Genomic DNA, 14,922 nt, shown 5'->3' on the forward strand with positions numbered 1-14,922 from the left:
GATTGGGCTGGGGCTGCGCTTGGGCCAGGAGGCGGCACTGGGAGGGGGGCTATGGGGTGGGCTACAGCAAATTGTGGGGAAGAGCCTGGCACTGTCCCTGGCCCCACCCCACAGCAACAGCCCACCCTTGCCCCCCCACAGATCAGGGGGCACATGCTCCCCCATGACTCCCCTGGGGTATGCATAGCAGAACCTGCTCTCCCCCCTGCCACACGCCACCAGACGAGCTGCCAGCTCCGTTCCGTGCCCCACCCTGCCTCAGCTGACCAGCACCTACCCCAGCCCCTCACTGCAGGGGCTTCGATCTGCCCCAACCCCATGCTCCCTTCCCTCCTCTCCACCCCTTCCCCTGCAACACTTACCAGCTGGATACAGTTTTCAAAGGTGCTTGGCTGCATATTGGCAATCAGATCGGTACCAGCCAATATGGCTCCTTAATAATCAGCCATTGATACTGGCCCAAAAGATCTTTATCAGTGCACGCCTAACTGGCACCACAAGAAATAGAGATAATGCATCAGCACTGAAATGGTACCAAAAGCTGTTGTATGCCCTCGCTGCTCTAAAATAGAGAAATCAATAGAACAAAGAGAAGATATAAAAGCACAAGAATGGAGTCTCTCTTTTTGAATCTGCTATGAAACTAGCAGCTACGAAGCAGATCTTCAGCTTCTAGAAGAGTTATTCAGAGATATCTCTGAGGATTTCTTCAAGGTCTTCCATATTGACTTTTACATATGTGGGAAAGGCCAGAGGAGGCCAATCAAAGCCTGATGCTTTCTGTGATTATTTAACAGTCAACATTGCTTTACTTTGAACAGGTAAAAGGTTCAATTAAATAAGAAACCAGCCAGGATCTTGCAATAAAATGAACACATTCAAAGATGTTCCAAATCATACTGGGTTTATCACCAATGTTCACTATTTATTAAAATGACTGAAACTGGCTCATTTGACTGCATTTGTAGAAGTCTAATATTACTAATTTGGTTAGAAAATCAAATTGCATATTTAACTGTTAAATTTACTAATTTCCATTATAGTTCACCATAATTCCTGTGTAGCACTGTTCACAAATCATTAGTCATAAAGATTCTGAATTTAAAAACTATTTAAGAATTCTTTTAATAATGTACAAGCCAAAACCGAATGCAACTAACTCCCCCTTAGTAATACTAGCTATCAGGAATGGTAATAATTATTGAAAGCTTACTGTGAAACACTGAAGCCTGTAAACACTGAAGCCTGTAATGCAACTGCTACATTAATTAAAAACTGTTAATATTTGGCAATATAATTTGAACACAACAAATGCCTCATAATTTTAGTTTAACAATAAACAATATAGGACAATATACTTAAGATATTACTAACCATCTTGTGGATTAGAACATTTTAACGAACAGGTCTGTAATAACTTCAACAGCAGTTGCAGGCTTTTATCAGCTTTCAGTGTTGGGATATAAACATTAGTGCCAAGTTTCAGCAAGACATCCAGAAGAGGGTACAAGAAAGCCTTTAATTCAATCCATTTTATGTTGATTTTTTCACTACACAAAAACAAAAATTAAGAAGAGAATCGTCTACTGAATGTATACTTAAAGTGCCCAAGTCAAACTGGTAAGTCACCTTGACTCCTTTGAAAATGTTACCAAGTGACAAGTGCTAAGGCTAAGACTAACATTTTGTTTCAAAGCCCACTGAAGTCAAGAACACCCTTCCCACTGATTTCAATTAGATCTGAACCAAGCCCAAAAGAAAAAAAAATTGATGGGAAAATTAAATTTATAAAACTTACCTGTGTTTATTCTTCAATTCCTCTACATCTGCAGCCAGCAGAATCATTGTAGCAACAAGCTTAGCTTCAAACCAGTCAGGCATAAAGCAACTTTCCCCTGATTAAAGATAATTTAAAGTTTCCATGGTATTTAAAAAAAAAACACCACCTCAGTATGGTAATTTTCTTTAACTTTTAATGTTGTTTATTTACAATCCTATTAGCAGAAGGTAATGGTATATAAATGATTAATGGATTCAATTACTAAATGTCAGGCTAAAGATTTGTAACAAGCTTTGAATTCTTATATATAAATTTAAAGTAGCTGAATTTTCTTCTTCTATTATAGAAGTGCTAAATCTACAGGTACTTATCTTAAAAAATAGGTTATATACTTCATCTTTTAATAATTTGCTTTATTTAAGTACATTTAAAAATAATGCTGAGATTTTTCAGAGCAGCTTCACATGCTTGGGAGGTATGTAAATCCTGTTGAAAAATTCAGCTCCCTTAAAACAGAAATACAGTAATCCAAATATTTTACAAACTGTTTGCTACAAAAGAGTCTAAGAGCTATAATTTGGGATGAGTTTTGGATTTCTAACTCTGGGGATATAAAGACCTGCTCTGGAGTTTCAGTACAGAAGCAGTTACATCCCTGTAATTCTTACAAGTATAATTTTCTCAACAAGCTATTTATAAAATGTGGATAGGTCAAGTAAACTGATAACTTTTTTATTTTTATAATAAGAAGTTTGTTTATTCATCTGACCTAGAGCTCTAAAGCAATGGTTAAATACACATTTCAGAAGATGGGGAGGTTCTGCCGAACTTGTTCTTAGCAAAAAGTGTATCTTGGAAATTTCCAAATGAATATGATAACAATTTTAGAGTCTGTAATTCAGGGCTGTCCAATTGGCAGTTCACAAAGAGTTAATTTGAGGCTCCAGGTTCCCACCCAGCCACTGCTCCTACCCCTCACTCCAGCTGCAGGTCTCCATGCTCCTCCTCCCTCCAGCTTCTACTTCTTGTCCTTGCCTGAGAGTATAGGGTGACAGTGCAGCTCCACAGGGCTCCCACACACTACGGTGCAGCCAGGAAGGTGAGATGAGGCCAGGGCACCCGCATGTTGCAGTGCAGTGGGGGGCAGAGGGGCTTGCATATCGCAGTGTAGTGGGGGAGGCACACTGCTGTTCGGGTGGGGGGGGCAGGAGGAGTGATATCCTGCACTGGTATGACCTGTGCAGCATGCATCCCCCACACACTTAGTAATTCAACAGTCTGCTCTAATTATCACGAGTGAAATGAGATATTTTGGAGCATCTCCAATTATAAAAGATTTTAGAAAAATAATTTTCTAATAATACAATCTTATTCTGATGTACACACCAGTACTAAAATCCGACACATACTTCTTATTCTCTAGAAGGATAAATTTAACATGTCTGACTTCCGACATTTCACATTTATAAACCTCATGTAGCAGCATGCATTTTATCAACAAGATAGGTCTCACACAATAGTCAAAGATGCACAAAGAGATAAATTTGAAAGAAAATGATTGTAAAATAAATTCAGAATATCTGAAGTACTGGCAATGTAAGACAGAAGACACTACATGCCTTTTGGATTACAAATATTTCAACTTTACCCACTGAATAAGCTGAAGACTAGGCTCCAAAAATTATTGTGAACTTCCTTCTGACACTTTCAGGTTTAATATGTGATTTGCTTAATTGCACAATAGCACTGATCCCATGAATAAGCTAGTAATATCCAGTTATCTGCATATCAGGTAAGTGCACAGGTATGCTTTGGTGTCACTATCTACTTTGTAAAATAACTGTACTCAACTGCATAATTGATTAAATAGACGAGGAGCTGTCAATATCAAGGCTTCTAAAACAGCCTTGAAATAATCAGGTCCCATCAATTTCAAGGTTGTCACAGACATAAGGCAGCAAGAAACAAAGAGACTTAAAGAAGCATGGAAAGCAGGCTATTCCTTTAGCTAACGAGCATTGTTTACACTGAGTTCAGGTAAGCACACAGCCTTTTCCAAGCTATGCTCTTAAACGGAGTACTGTAACTTTCAAGAAAGATGCACAGAAAGCTTCCGACTAAAAATACAGTGTATCTGTACCTCCATAACCATGTTAGTTCCAGGGTAGCCAGGGTAGACAAGGTTCTTTGGGTAATAACTTCCAGGGTGTTTATTATACAATTTTTGTTGGTAAAAACTGTGGATTTTTTTAAACCATGCAACCTAGAATCGCACGGTTGGAAGGACCTCAGAGATCACCTGTATGAATGCAGGAATGCAACTCCTAAAATATTCAATACTTATCCAAACTCTTCTTAAAAACCTCCAATGAAGAAGATTTTACAACTTCCTTAGGCAGTCTTACTAGTCTATTCCACTGCAAATACTATTTACTTGAACAACTTAACTATCTCCCCTGAAAAGTGGGCTGGAGAAAGAGAGGGGGGGAAAACAATACACAAAACACCTAGCAATACTGCCATATTAAAATGTAAAGCAAGGACAAGAATAAATGCAGTTACAATTTTTTTCCTTCAAATGTTATTTTTTATTCATTTGTTCTTAAAAAAACATTGTATTTAATATGCATCAAAAAAAGAAAACTAAAGCCTGGCTGGGATGTGGAGTTTAACCAAGTAAACTCTGTACCAAAAACTTTCATCCTAGTTGCACTATTTTTGAGTAAGTGATTTCATAACCTTAATATTCTGACACTAGACTCTGCACTTAAGATACATAAATTCATAAATATTATCTGAACTTACTTTCAGATGGTGGTGTCTTAAGGTAATCTTCAACAAGAGTAAGTACATATGTACTTAATGATGACCTCTCTTGATGCTCAAGATCACTTTCTATGGACTTTCTGAAGTGGCCATCATTAGTGCACAGCCAACTGCAAAGCTAAATAAAACAAATACATTACTATTTATAAACACATCTACAAGTTTTCACTTTGGCTGCATGCATACATTCAAATTATCTGGGAGAATTCTCCAAGGTTTGTTCTCCTGGTAGAGCAACTTACCCAGAATGGCGTGTACACATATTTGAATGCTGAGGCCCTGATGAGTAGAAAGCCTGTAATGCTGACACTGTGCTGCTGGGGCGGCAGTGGCGCTGTCCACACATCTGTGTACTCTGCAAACTTCCTTAGTCTGCCTGGCAACAGATGGCAGCAGGGCATATGGGGAAGTTCTGGTTGGCTGCCCCAGACTCCTCATGGTCAACCTGTGGGGACTGTTCTTCTCTCTACTGGAACAAGAGTCCAGCAAGTGACAGAATCTCTCAAGAAGAGAGGGCAGATGCTGGAGGACTGTTCTCTTCTGAGAGAAGCCACTGCATATACAGACATTTGTTCTCCCCAGTTCTCCTGGGAGTGATTTAACTCTGGTTATCCCCAGGTCATTTTTCTCCTGTACCAGACGTTTTTAAATTTGGAGACAAAGCCTGAATACCTGTGGGTTCTCCTTGGAGAGCAGCAACTTTTTATCAGTACAGAAAAGCATCTACCCATGAGCACACGATCTGGCTGCTAAAAGTTGCATCAGTCACAAATGACACTTTTCACTAATAGTTATACAAAAATACGTTAACGTAAACCTGCCACTACATATATAACAATACATTAAACTGCTTGCAACTACACAATGGATGTTAGTTCTCTAAAAAAAAGCATTATAAACAGGGGCAAATCCAGAAGGGGTGCAATCATGAACAGCGCATGACCCCGGCAACAGCTGTGCCAGTGGGAGGGTGGCAGCAGGAGCCCAGCATCGGCAAACTGGGAGTTCTCACAGATGCTTTCAACAGCTTTGGCCACGGTCAGGGGCAATCATGGACTGCCTGCAGACACTGATAGCACTGCTATTGGCAGGGTGGTGAACAGCGACTGACTGCAGGCACTGCTGACACTGTCAGCAGCGCCTTTTTGCAGGGGGTACACAGCCATGTGCACCTACACATTGCCCCTGGGTGCAGTGGTGTATCTGCAACCCTCTTTTCTGACCACATGGCAGAAGCAGCAACTGGGGACCTTTTTAAGTCCCTGAAGATAAGAATACTCCTCCTTTTCCTCCCAGTGTTCAGAAGCATGTACACTGCCCTCCCCCCTGCCAGCTGCTGCAACTGTCCCAGCAGCAAGGGGAGCTCCAGAGCTGCTCCAGCTGGAATGCATGAGGGCTGGCCTCAGCATGGGACAGCAGCTACAGTTTCCTCATCCCTGCTTGGTTTCCCCGGTGGAGAGAAGAGAGGTTCCACACCATCCAGCCCCAAAACAAACACAGGGAGGGGGAACCCACCTGCCACCAATGTCCCAGGCTGAGCCCAGCCCAGCTCACAGGTCAGCTGAAATAGCTTTGGAGTGCCCAAACTCTCCAGGAGAGTTGGGATGACAGAAGCAGGCAGGGGAAAGGGACAGGGGGAATTCTTATCTATCCTGAGGACTCAAAAGTCCCCAGATGCTAGTCCCATAGTGGTCTGCACACTGTGGTTCAAGGAGGGGCTTGGGAGAAGTGAGAGGAGGCTGGGAAAGGGGTTGCACCCATCACTGCAGCACCAGTCACTGCTCTTTCATTTCCCTTCATAAAATCCTGGATCCACTTGTGTATGAACATTAAGTTCATTTGCTTTCATTTCTATATATCTTTATCTTTTTGTGTATATGTATAATTTCCTTCAAAAAGCCCATGCCTATTTAAGCTTTTATACATCACAATTAGATATTATCCATCATTATTAATTAATGCACCTGTTATGCCTCTGCAAACAGACGCATGTACTTTTTCAACTACTTTGATATGGATAGCTAAACCCCCTTAAATGCATGAAGGAATGTTGGGGGGGGGGCATCATGCACAAGGCATATATTACTTTTTTTTATTATCATTACATAACAAGAACTTGACAACATCACACACTGAAACAGTATGAGTAAACCTTTTGCAACTGATTTCACAGGTGTTACAATGTATTTAATTAAGTCAGTGATCATTTCCATAGCAACAACTACATTTCCCACCTTCTGGTTTCGTTAGCCTATCCTATCTACTCTTACAACACAAAAATTACAACAAGCATTTGCGCAGTGCTGCTGAGTCTAATGGTGAGTTCAATGTTTTTCACACTATTACGAGGTGAAAATGAAGCAGTACTTATTGCTAAAAGATACTATTCTAAAACAAAAGGCAGAAGCTGAAACAGCTACAGTCAGTGAGTACTTTATCTGTGAATATCAGTTTCAATCTCTGAATTTGAAACTTACAGGTGTAGGCAGGGCTGCCCCCAGGGGGTTGTGAATCAGGGCAACCACCCCAGACCCTGCACTTTGGGGGGCCCTGTAGACCTGGATGGAGTGGCTGTGCCGACTACACAACTGCCAGCTTCACATCCAGGCGCTCAGTACCCGCCTCCACTGCCAGCTTCCTCACATCCAGGGCAGGGCCCCACAGAAGCCAATTTGCCCCAGGTCCCGCACCCTGCTTGGGTCATTTCTGGGTATAGGTAATTTAACTTGAGTTAGTCTCTGTTAAGTTTATGAAAGCATATTTTGCATGTCTCTCTTCATCTGGGTTGAGGCAGGGGCACAAACAAAACTAACTCAAAGCGGGGCTCAGCTCTAGAAGTTTGAAAACTGCAGCCTTAATGCCAGTCCTCATTCACAGCAAAAGCACAACAGAAGTGCTACCTCAAGAAGGAGACTTTTTTCTGAAGAATTCACAGTCAGTGAAGGAGGAAAGGAACATTTTTTTTTAAATAACCTACAATACACGGTGAAGATGCATGTATTTTTTTTTAATTCAGAACCTGCGAAATGACTTGCGTACAGTTAAAATTAATTCCTTCTTAACATTAGAAATCATAGTTTCCAGGTAAAAAGCACAAATCTTACCACCTAGGCACAAAACAAGATCAGCATTAAGGTAGTTCAAAATAGAGAATTAAAAACATAAGCTATAGCTCGTACCAAAAAATTAATATGGTTTATTGAAGGACATATTGATTACAGTAACAGCAGCAGTTTCAGTTCTTACCTCCATCCACAGTATCGTCCCCCTCCTTAAGGATTCCTCTGGTCTAAGGGACACAAGGAAACTTGAAATTTCTGGAAGTGACACTTTCTCCTAAAGGAATTATTCAAGAATCAGAATCTCACATATAAAGAAATACACAAAAAAAAAACCAAAAAAAAAAAAACCTTCTGTGATACTGCAGCAGTAATTCAGGAGAGTTTGTTTCCATCTGACAAGAAGATACTAACTTTCTCCCTTACCACTCACTAAGGTGCACTCTCAAGTTACTCATTTCTGCCTTTTTTCAACTTCCAGCATAAGTTCATCAGAACATACAATTCCTATAAAATAACTCCTATAGAATATAGAATTCCTATAATTAATGTATCTAGCTGTGGGAGTACACTGACAATTCAAGTAAAGATGTATTCACTTATTTCATTTTTTTTAATAAGGATCAGATTAACTTTTGTTATACTGATTTTTCAAAGCTCCAACTAAATCTTCTGATTGACAAGGAATCTCTGTTCAAGTAGGTCCACAGCGACCTACAAAATGCACAGGGAGTTCTGCAGTGATTGGAGATCCCCGAACAGAGGAAAAAAAGTGCCATTATACTAACTGAAGAAGAAAGGGTGCCAAAAGGCAGCTTGTACAGTACCCATAGCTTAACCGTGCACAAAAACAGAATGGGCAATAACTAACTAGGCAGCAGCACTGATGAGAAGGAGCTGGGGATTTCATTAGACTATAAACTAGTAGTTCTCAACAGAGATAGCATGATGAAGGCACTCCTGCTACGGCAGCAGCCAAGTAAATCTGCTGCATGAGGGATCTGTTCAGCCTAAAGCAGGGAGGAGCTGGTTCGGCTGCGGCCCTTCCTAAGCCAACACATCCCACGCTCCCCATGGAAAAGGGGGGTGCATGGAACTGTTCCTCTCTGAACCAAGTCCAAATGCAGCAGGAGTGTGCACACATACCACAGCTGGCTGTGTGGCAGGCATGAGCAGTTTTATCAGGAGGCAGTATTGCCTGGTTTAGAAGCACTGAGGTAAGCTCAGGTAGCACCAACACTGGGTCTCAACTGGAGGGGTGCCCTGACCATGAAAAGGTTGAAAACCACTGCTCTAGACTCAATACAGTCAACAATATGATGCAGTCACAAAGCAGCAAGAGTTTTGGGCTACATTAACAGAAGCACTGCATGTAGGACACAGGAAGTGATAACACCATGCTACTCAGCATCCTGGTTAGGCCTCAGCTGGAATATTGTGTGTAGGTCTGAGCTCCATATTTTAAGGATAAGGAAAACTGGAGAAGATCCATAGGAAAAAAATAAAGACAATAAAGAAAGTTGGAATATGAGGAAAGGTTGAGAGAACTAAGTATGTTTAGCTTAGAGAAAAGGAGATTAACATATGAAGGAATGAATATAGACTACAGCAAAACAAATTTAGGATAAATCACAAAAAAACTTCCTAGGTGTAAAACAATATAGGACAAGTTAACCAGGGATGTTCTGGAATCCCTTTCTTTGGAAGTTTTCAAAAATATGATGGATAATCATTTTTCTGGAATAGTTTAGGAATAGATCGTTTAGGTCTCTTCTAACCCCATGGTTTTTTGCATTATACATTAACTGTAGTTTAATAAAATTTTTACCTAGAAATTTTACAGAATATCCTCAAGAAAAAGAAAGGCACAAATCACTAAGCAGTAATGGCAGGTTTCAAGTTCTAGTAAAATGCTTTTTGAGCTATCTAACACACCAAAATAATCTCTGAATTTTTAAGCGATATCAGGCTATTTAAAGATTGGGATGGAAGAAAAAAAATCTTTCTGGTTCAACTTAAGAATCTGAGAGCTAAAGAATAATCAGCAAATTAGACAACTGATATTCAAGACTAAAGACAGTGATATTCCAGCCTTAACTACTGTATCACCATCCTGACATTAAAAAATAGAGACCTGCAAACATACATAACAAATAAATAAATATTTATAATGTAAACTATTATAAGAAGCATTTGTACTTAGTACAATGAGGTCCTAAGTCTTATGGCAATAGAAGTAGATAGTAGAGTAGAGTATTTGACAAAAAGAACCAAATTGTTTCTTACAATGAAGTGAAGTTACACTTCCATTACTCAAACTAACACTTTTTGAACATAGCATTTGACCATTGCCAAAATTACCATTTCAGCAAAATCAGTTGCTCTAAGTTCTATTTGGCAGCATTTTTTATGCTGTGTTATCATCTATAAGTAATAACTTACTATGGAGGAGGTGGTGGCGGCACTTACCACATCTACTAAGTTCATAGCTGTTTGAAGAAGATAGCACTGAGCAGCTCCACGTAAGAGAATCTGATGTGTGATCATAGTACACTGCAGGACATCTCTAAAAATAGGAAAAATGTGCACTTTAATACAGATTTATACATTTGAGCGGACTAAACAGTTCTTCACACACACACCTTTACTGATCAAACATATTTCAATAATGGATATTAATATGATGGATTATAGAATCTGCCATATGCTCTCTACACACAAATAAAGCTCTTCCTGTGTCATATACCATGCTATTTAAATTTTTTTTAAAAAATCAAGACCAACCATGTATCTTAATATACATACAAAAATTAAGAGAGCATATGGATATACTTCTACCTACTTCAAAACACAAAAGCATAGAAATGAAAAATTAGAAGAAATGTCTCCATTTTTAAGAATTAAGAAATGTATTGTAGATATGCGATAGGTGTTTGGATATATTTTTTTTTTTACATGAGGTATAGGCCCATCTTTCAGGAAATTGAATTTGAAGCAGAGACAGACAACACGGACACTTAAAATGCTAATGTTGGCAGTACGAAATTATGATAAGCCATAGATGTGCTAATGTAGGAGAAATGGTTGATAACTAATAGAAAGCTGACTAGCAGGCCAAAGAAGTGTCAAGGAGGTTTGCTCTAGAAAGTCTAGGAAGACCCTCAAGAACGGACAAAGAAAAGGAGGAAGGTTTTGTGTACTGAGAATGACAAGGTAAGTCTGTTGGAAGTTTAGGCTAGTTCTAACCAGTTCATAAGAAGGCAGATGTAATGAGATATCTAGGGGGATAAAATGGAGTGATAGAGAGGGATTCTTTGCTAGTGTGAGCTGATCTGCTAAAGCAAGCCAGCATGGGACAGCTAGAATCTCCCTGACTAGCCCAGCTGAAAGTATTCTGATCAAATGCTTGTACCCATGATTACTGTGTGGGTGCAAGTTATTAATAAGCATTGTAACACCACTATTGAATGTACAGTTAGTATTTTGTTATATAGGATTTTGGAACTTCCATCTAAACTAATGTTATTGGCCTCCAGATTTAATAAAAACTTTCTGACTAAACAGCTAACTGGATCATTCAAAATTCCACCGATGCTTGCATCACTTAAAACCCTATTAATAATACAATCAAGGACTCAAAAGTTTTTACTTCCTTTTTTCTACCAGGTACTGAAATGTGACACAGATTTTTAAGTTCATCAAATACTTCACAAAAAAACTTCAAATGCTTTTATATCACTATATCAGCATATCTACCACACACTGAATACTTTTTGGAAGTTACTCTGTCTTAACACTGCTCAGGATATTGGTAAGCAAAAGCATAATTTATGCTAGCCTCTCCAACCACCAACAGTGGAGTATTTGACAACTTCTCTCAGGCGATTGCACAGTTGGTTGTAGGAAACAGCAGCACACTGGAGACCATGGGTTCTATCCCTGACTGTGGAAAACATGTGGGTACTAGCCAGAGACTGATGTGCTTTGTTCATCCTGTATGTAAGGCTGTGTGGCTAAACAGCTAAAACTGGGTCCATCACACTAGATGTCATGCCAGAATCTTGGGCTCTCTCTGTAGTGATCTTGTGTAAATCCTTTATCTTATTTATAAGATGTACTACAGTCTGGACATGGGGCTTGCTCATGGTCCTGGTTAATAACAGAAGTATGTAAGTGGGGGGGAAGGGGGGGCAGGAAATCACACCTAAACAAAAGCAACTAATATTTGAAACGCTTCTCTCCCCTCACTGTTCACTAGAGAGCATCATTCCAGACAGGTCTCCACAAGATCCTTGTTGTCAAAGAAATCAAGGAATAAATGTGCTGAATTAGTGCATCTCTTGTACCCCAATCATAACCCCTTCACAAGTCAGCTTCCTATGCTATAAGGATTACAACCAGCTGCACACACAGTGCTGTAACAAGGTGTGTAGAAGACTTGTGATGCTGCTGCCATCATCGGCTGTATTAAGCACTGTTTCTCCCACTACTGGCTTATAACCCTTAGCTCTACCAGGACCAACTAAGAAACCAATAAACCAGTCAACACAGGAGACTGCTTTTTTTTACTTGTTTCACTGTTCCTAATATTCACTTAAATGTATTTTTTATTAAGAATACTTCTGCCCCACTGCTTAATCCATCGCCATGCTCACCTTTAGAGAGTAGACCTGTGCAAAAAGGCCTGTTTGAGGAAAGTCTGCTTGAACTGAGCCAAAGCAGAGGAACATTCAAATTTGGACAAATGTGAAAGCCTCTCTATTGCGGAAAGCCACTGTATGGGGGGAAATGCACACTGCATACTTTTTGGATGACTGGATAGAGAAAGAAACATTTTTTTTTTTTTAATGTTAAGCTAACATGTTTTGCAAGAATCAAATTCTGTTGCCATGATTGGGGTTTTTTTAATCTCTGAGAAGGGATGCATCAGAGAGAAACATAATACAATGAGAATTTTACCTTAGTGCATGAAGTCCTTCCATTCCCAATGCTTTACATGCTGGGATATATGCCAGTGCCATAGATAGGAACAAAATGGGAACAGCACACCAATGTCTGCTTGTCATCTTCTGTATAAATTTTAACAGAAAACTGCCTAAAAGCAAACCAAAAAAATGACAAAGAACAACTGAAATACTATAATACTCTAAAACACTGTTGTATTTTGAACACAATACCCTAACAGATAAAAAAAACTTTTTTTTCCAATGTAAATTTCTAATTTGTATTCTCAGACTCCATTTCCTGTTCTCTAAAATCTTTTAAATAGCAGGGAAGAAAGTAGGCTGAAAAAAGTCCAGGTTTTATCATGATGCACATTCAAGATCCTGTTCTGTATCACTTAAGCAAGACATTCAAATCAAGCCCTTAAACAGGAATTTAATATTTTATTTGGTTTAAAATTATTTTATTCAAGAGTTGTTTTAATTTGTAGCATATTTTTTCTTGATCATACAGTGCCATAAAGTAATTTAATGAAAAGGACATGTTAAGCTTTTCTGGTCAGCAAATAAATGTATAAAGGAAAAAATGAATTATACATGTGTACAATATTTTACTTTAAATAAATAAATGCTTCTCCATTTAACACTAATAACATAAAGCTTCCCAGGAAAGCTCATGAACCCACTATCATTTTCATCTTTTATAGTCTGCAATATGGAATTAACTATAATGTTGAATTTAAGTGAAGTTTTCTCTGGAAAAAACTGGACTTTTAACTGCCAAAAGATCACCTCTTTTCTAAGAATATAAATGTTGGCTCTCTTTTTCTGACCTCCTCCTCCCTCAATTCCCTTTTTCTGTAAATGTCTGCAGTTTGTAACCCCCATTAGAGGGAGCAAGAAACTGATGCACTATCAGCCTGGCCAGAAATCAGCTTGAAAGTTCTGGGCCCATAAGACAATCTAAGTAGAGAAATTATCACAGAGAGAATTTTCTATCTGAAATACTGTTACTGGAAAAAAATAACTTCACGGTTAATTAAAAAAATACCTGCATTATGATTGTTCAATTACTGTAAATCAGTCTCAGATTAAAGAGTTGAGAAATAATCACAGGTATTATGTGCAGATCAGATGCCCAGAACCAGAATGCAGGGAATTCCATCACTAACAGGGATAAAAGATGATATATTCCTCAGTTACACTCAGCAGGAGTTCCTGACTGCTGAATACCTTTGAAATCAGGCCCACTGTATTTATACTTCCCTATGAAGCATCCCTTACGCTAGAGTTTGCCGAATCAATTCAATTTTATTACAAAACAATAAAAAAAGCACTAGATTTTTCCAAAGCTGTTCACTGTCACAGAAGAAAAATACTTCAAACTGACATTCTGATTTCTCTGTGATTTCACAGCTGCTGTTACCTATTTAGCAAATTATCTCTTTTCAAAGATAAAAAATGCCTACTTACTCTGTTTTAAACTGTTTGTGACATCTTGATTTAACATTAAGAGGTCAGATGAAAAATACACTGTGGAAATATAACTCAGATATTGATTTGTCTAATTCTGTAATAATGAATAAAATGTTCTTATTAAATGTAGTACTTGTGGCTTTAGTAATCTTATTGAACTTAGATATTTTCCGACTTACACCTTGGTCTTAGAACAAGGTCCACTTGAGAGGAACACGCTGTCCAGAGACAACCTACTGAAATCTAGGAGATGCCAGGAAGCTTCAGGAAGGGGAAAGCAGGTGGAAAAGAGTACAAAGTTCATTGCAGAATCAGGACTGCTGATTTAATGGCTTAACTGCAAGAAGTCTTCCAACTTATAGAAAAATATAGCCCAGGATCTTACTTAGGAAACAGTTTTTAGTTGTCTCCCATGGGATATATGAAGGACTCTTCAGGGTTTGGAAACTATTTTGATTTTAGTGAGATTTGTTTGCCTTGCCTAATAGGCATGTTATATAGAACAATTAATTACTCTTCTTACAGTAACTGGTTCTTAGAGATGCTGCAGTCAGTGTGGGTAGGTGTGTATATGCCCCAGGCATGCAGGTCCAAAAATTTTTGAAGAGCAGCATAATTAACTGGAGCTCATGCCTTGCACTGCCTCATGCTCCTGCTGAGCAGCCATCTACAATTCCTCAGCAACCTCACAACTCAAACCCTGAAGTAGCTGAGGGCTCCTAACAGAAGGAATAAATCACAGAATACAAAGTATCATCATCTCAAAGAGAAAGATATTTTCTTTAAAAAAAACTGCATTATTGTGGATCCTATTCTTGCTGACTTGCAAATAATCTCT

General features: G+C 39.0%; 1 protein-coding gene across 2 annotated transcripts in view; it reads right to left on the bottom strand.

Annotated features, from left to right (window-relative positions):
• TARBP1 (tRNA guanosine 2 -O-methyltransferase TARBP1) overlaps positions 1–14,922 on the bottom strand; it is an 84,399-nt gene that overhangs the window by 56,726 nt on the left and 12,751 nt on the right. For both annotated transcript variants that reach the window (XM_090044314.1, XM_090044304.1), the window contains exons 7-12: positions 12,625–12,760; positions 10,135–10,231; positions 7,853–7,942; positions 4,586–4,724; positions 1,799–1,895; positions 1,375–1,550 (exon numbers count right to left, since the gene is read on the bottom strand). In XM_090044314.1, coding sequence (XP_089900440.1) covers positions 1,375–1,550; positions 1,799–1,895; positions 4,586–4,724; positions 7,853–7,942; positions 10,135–10,231; positions 12,625–12,760 — 735 coding nt within the window. The remainder of the gene's footprint in view (positions 1–1,374; positions 1,551–1,798; positions 1,896–4,585; positions 4,725–7,852; positions 7,943–10,134; positions 10,232–12,624; positions 12,761–14,922) is intronic.

The sequence above is a fragment of the Crocodylus siamensis genome, chromosome 1 (assembly GCF_052110815.1).
Source record: "Crocodylus siamensis isolate JL-2025a chromosome 1, ASM5211081v1, whole genome shotgun sequence".
Taxonomy (NCBI): domain Eukaryota; kingdom Metazoa; phylum Chordata; order Crocodylia; family Crocodylidae; genus Crocodylus; species Crocodylus siamensis.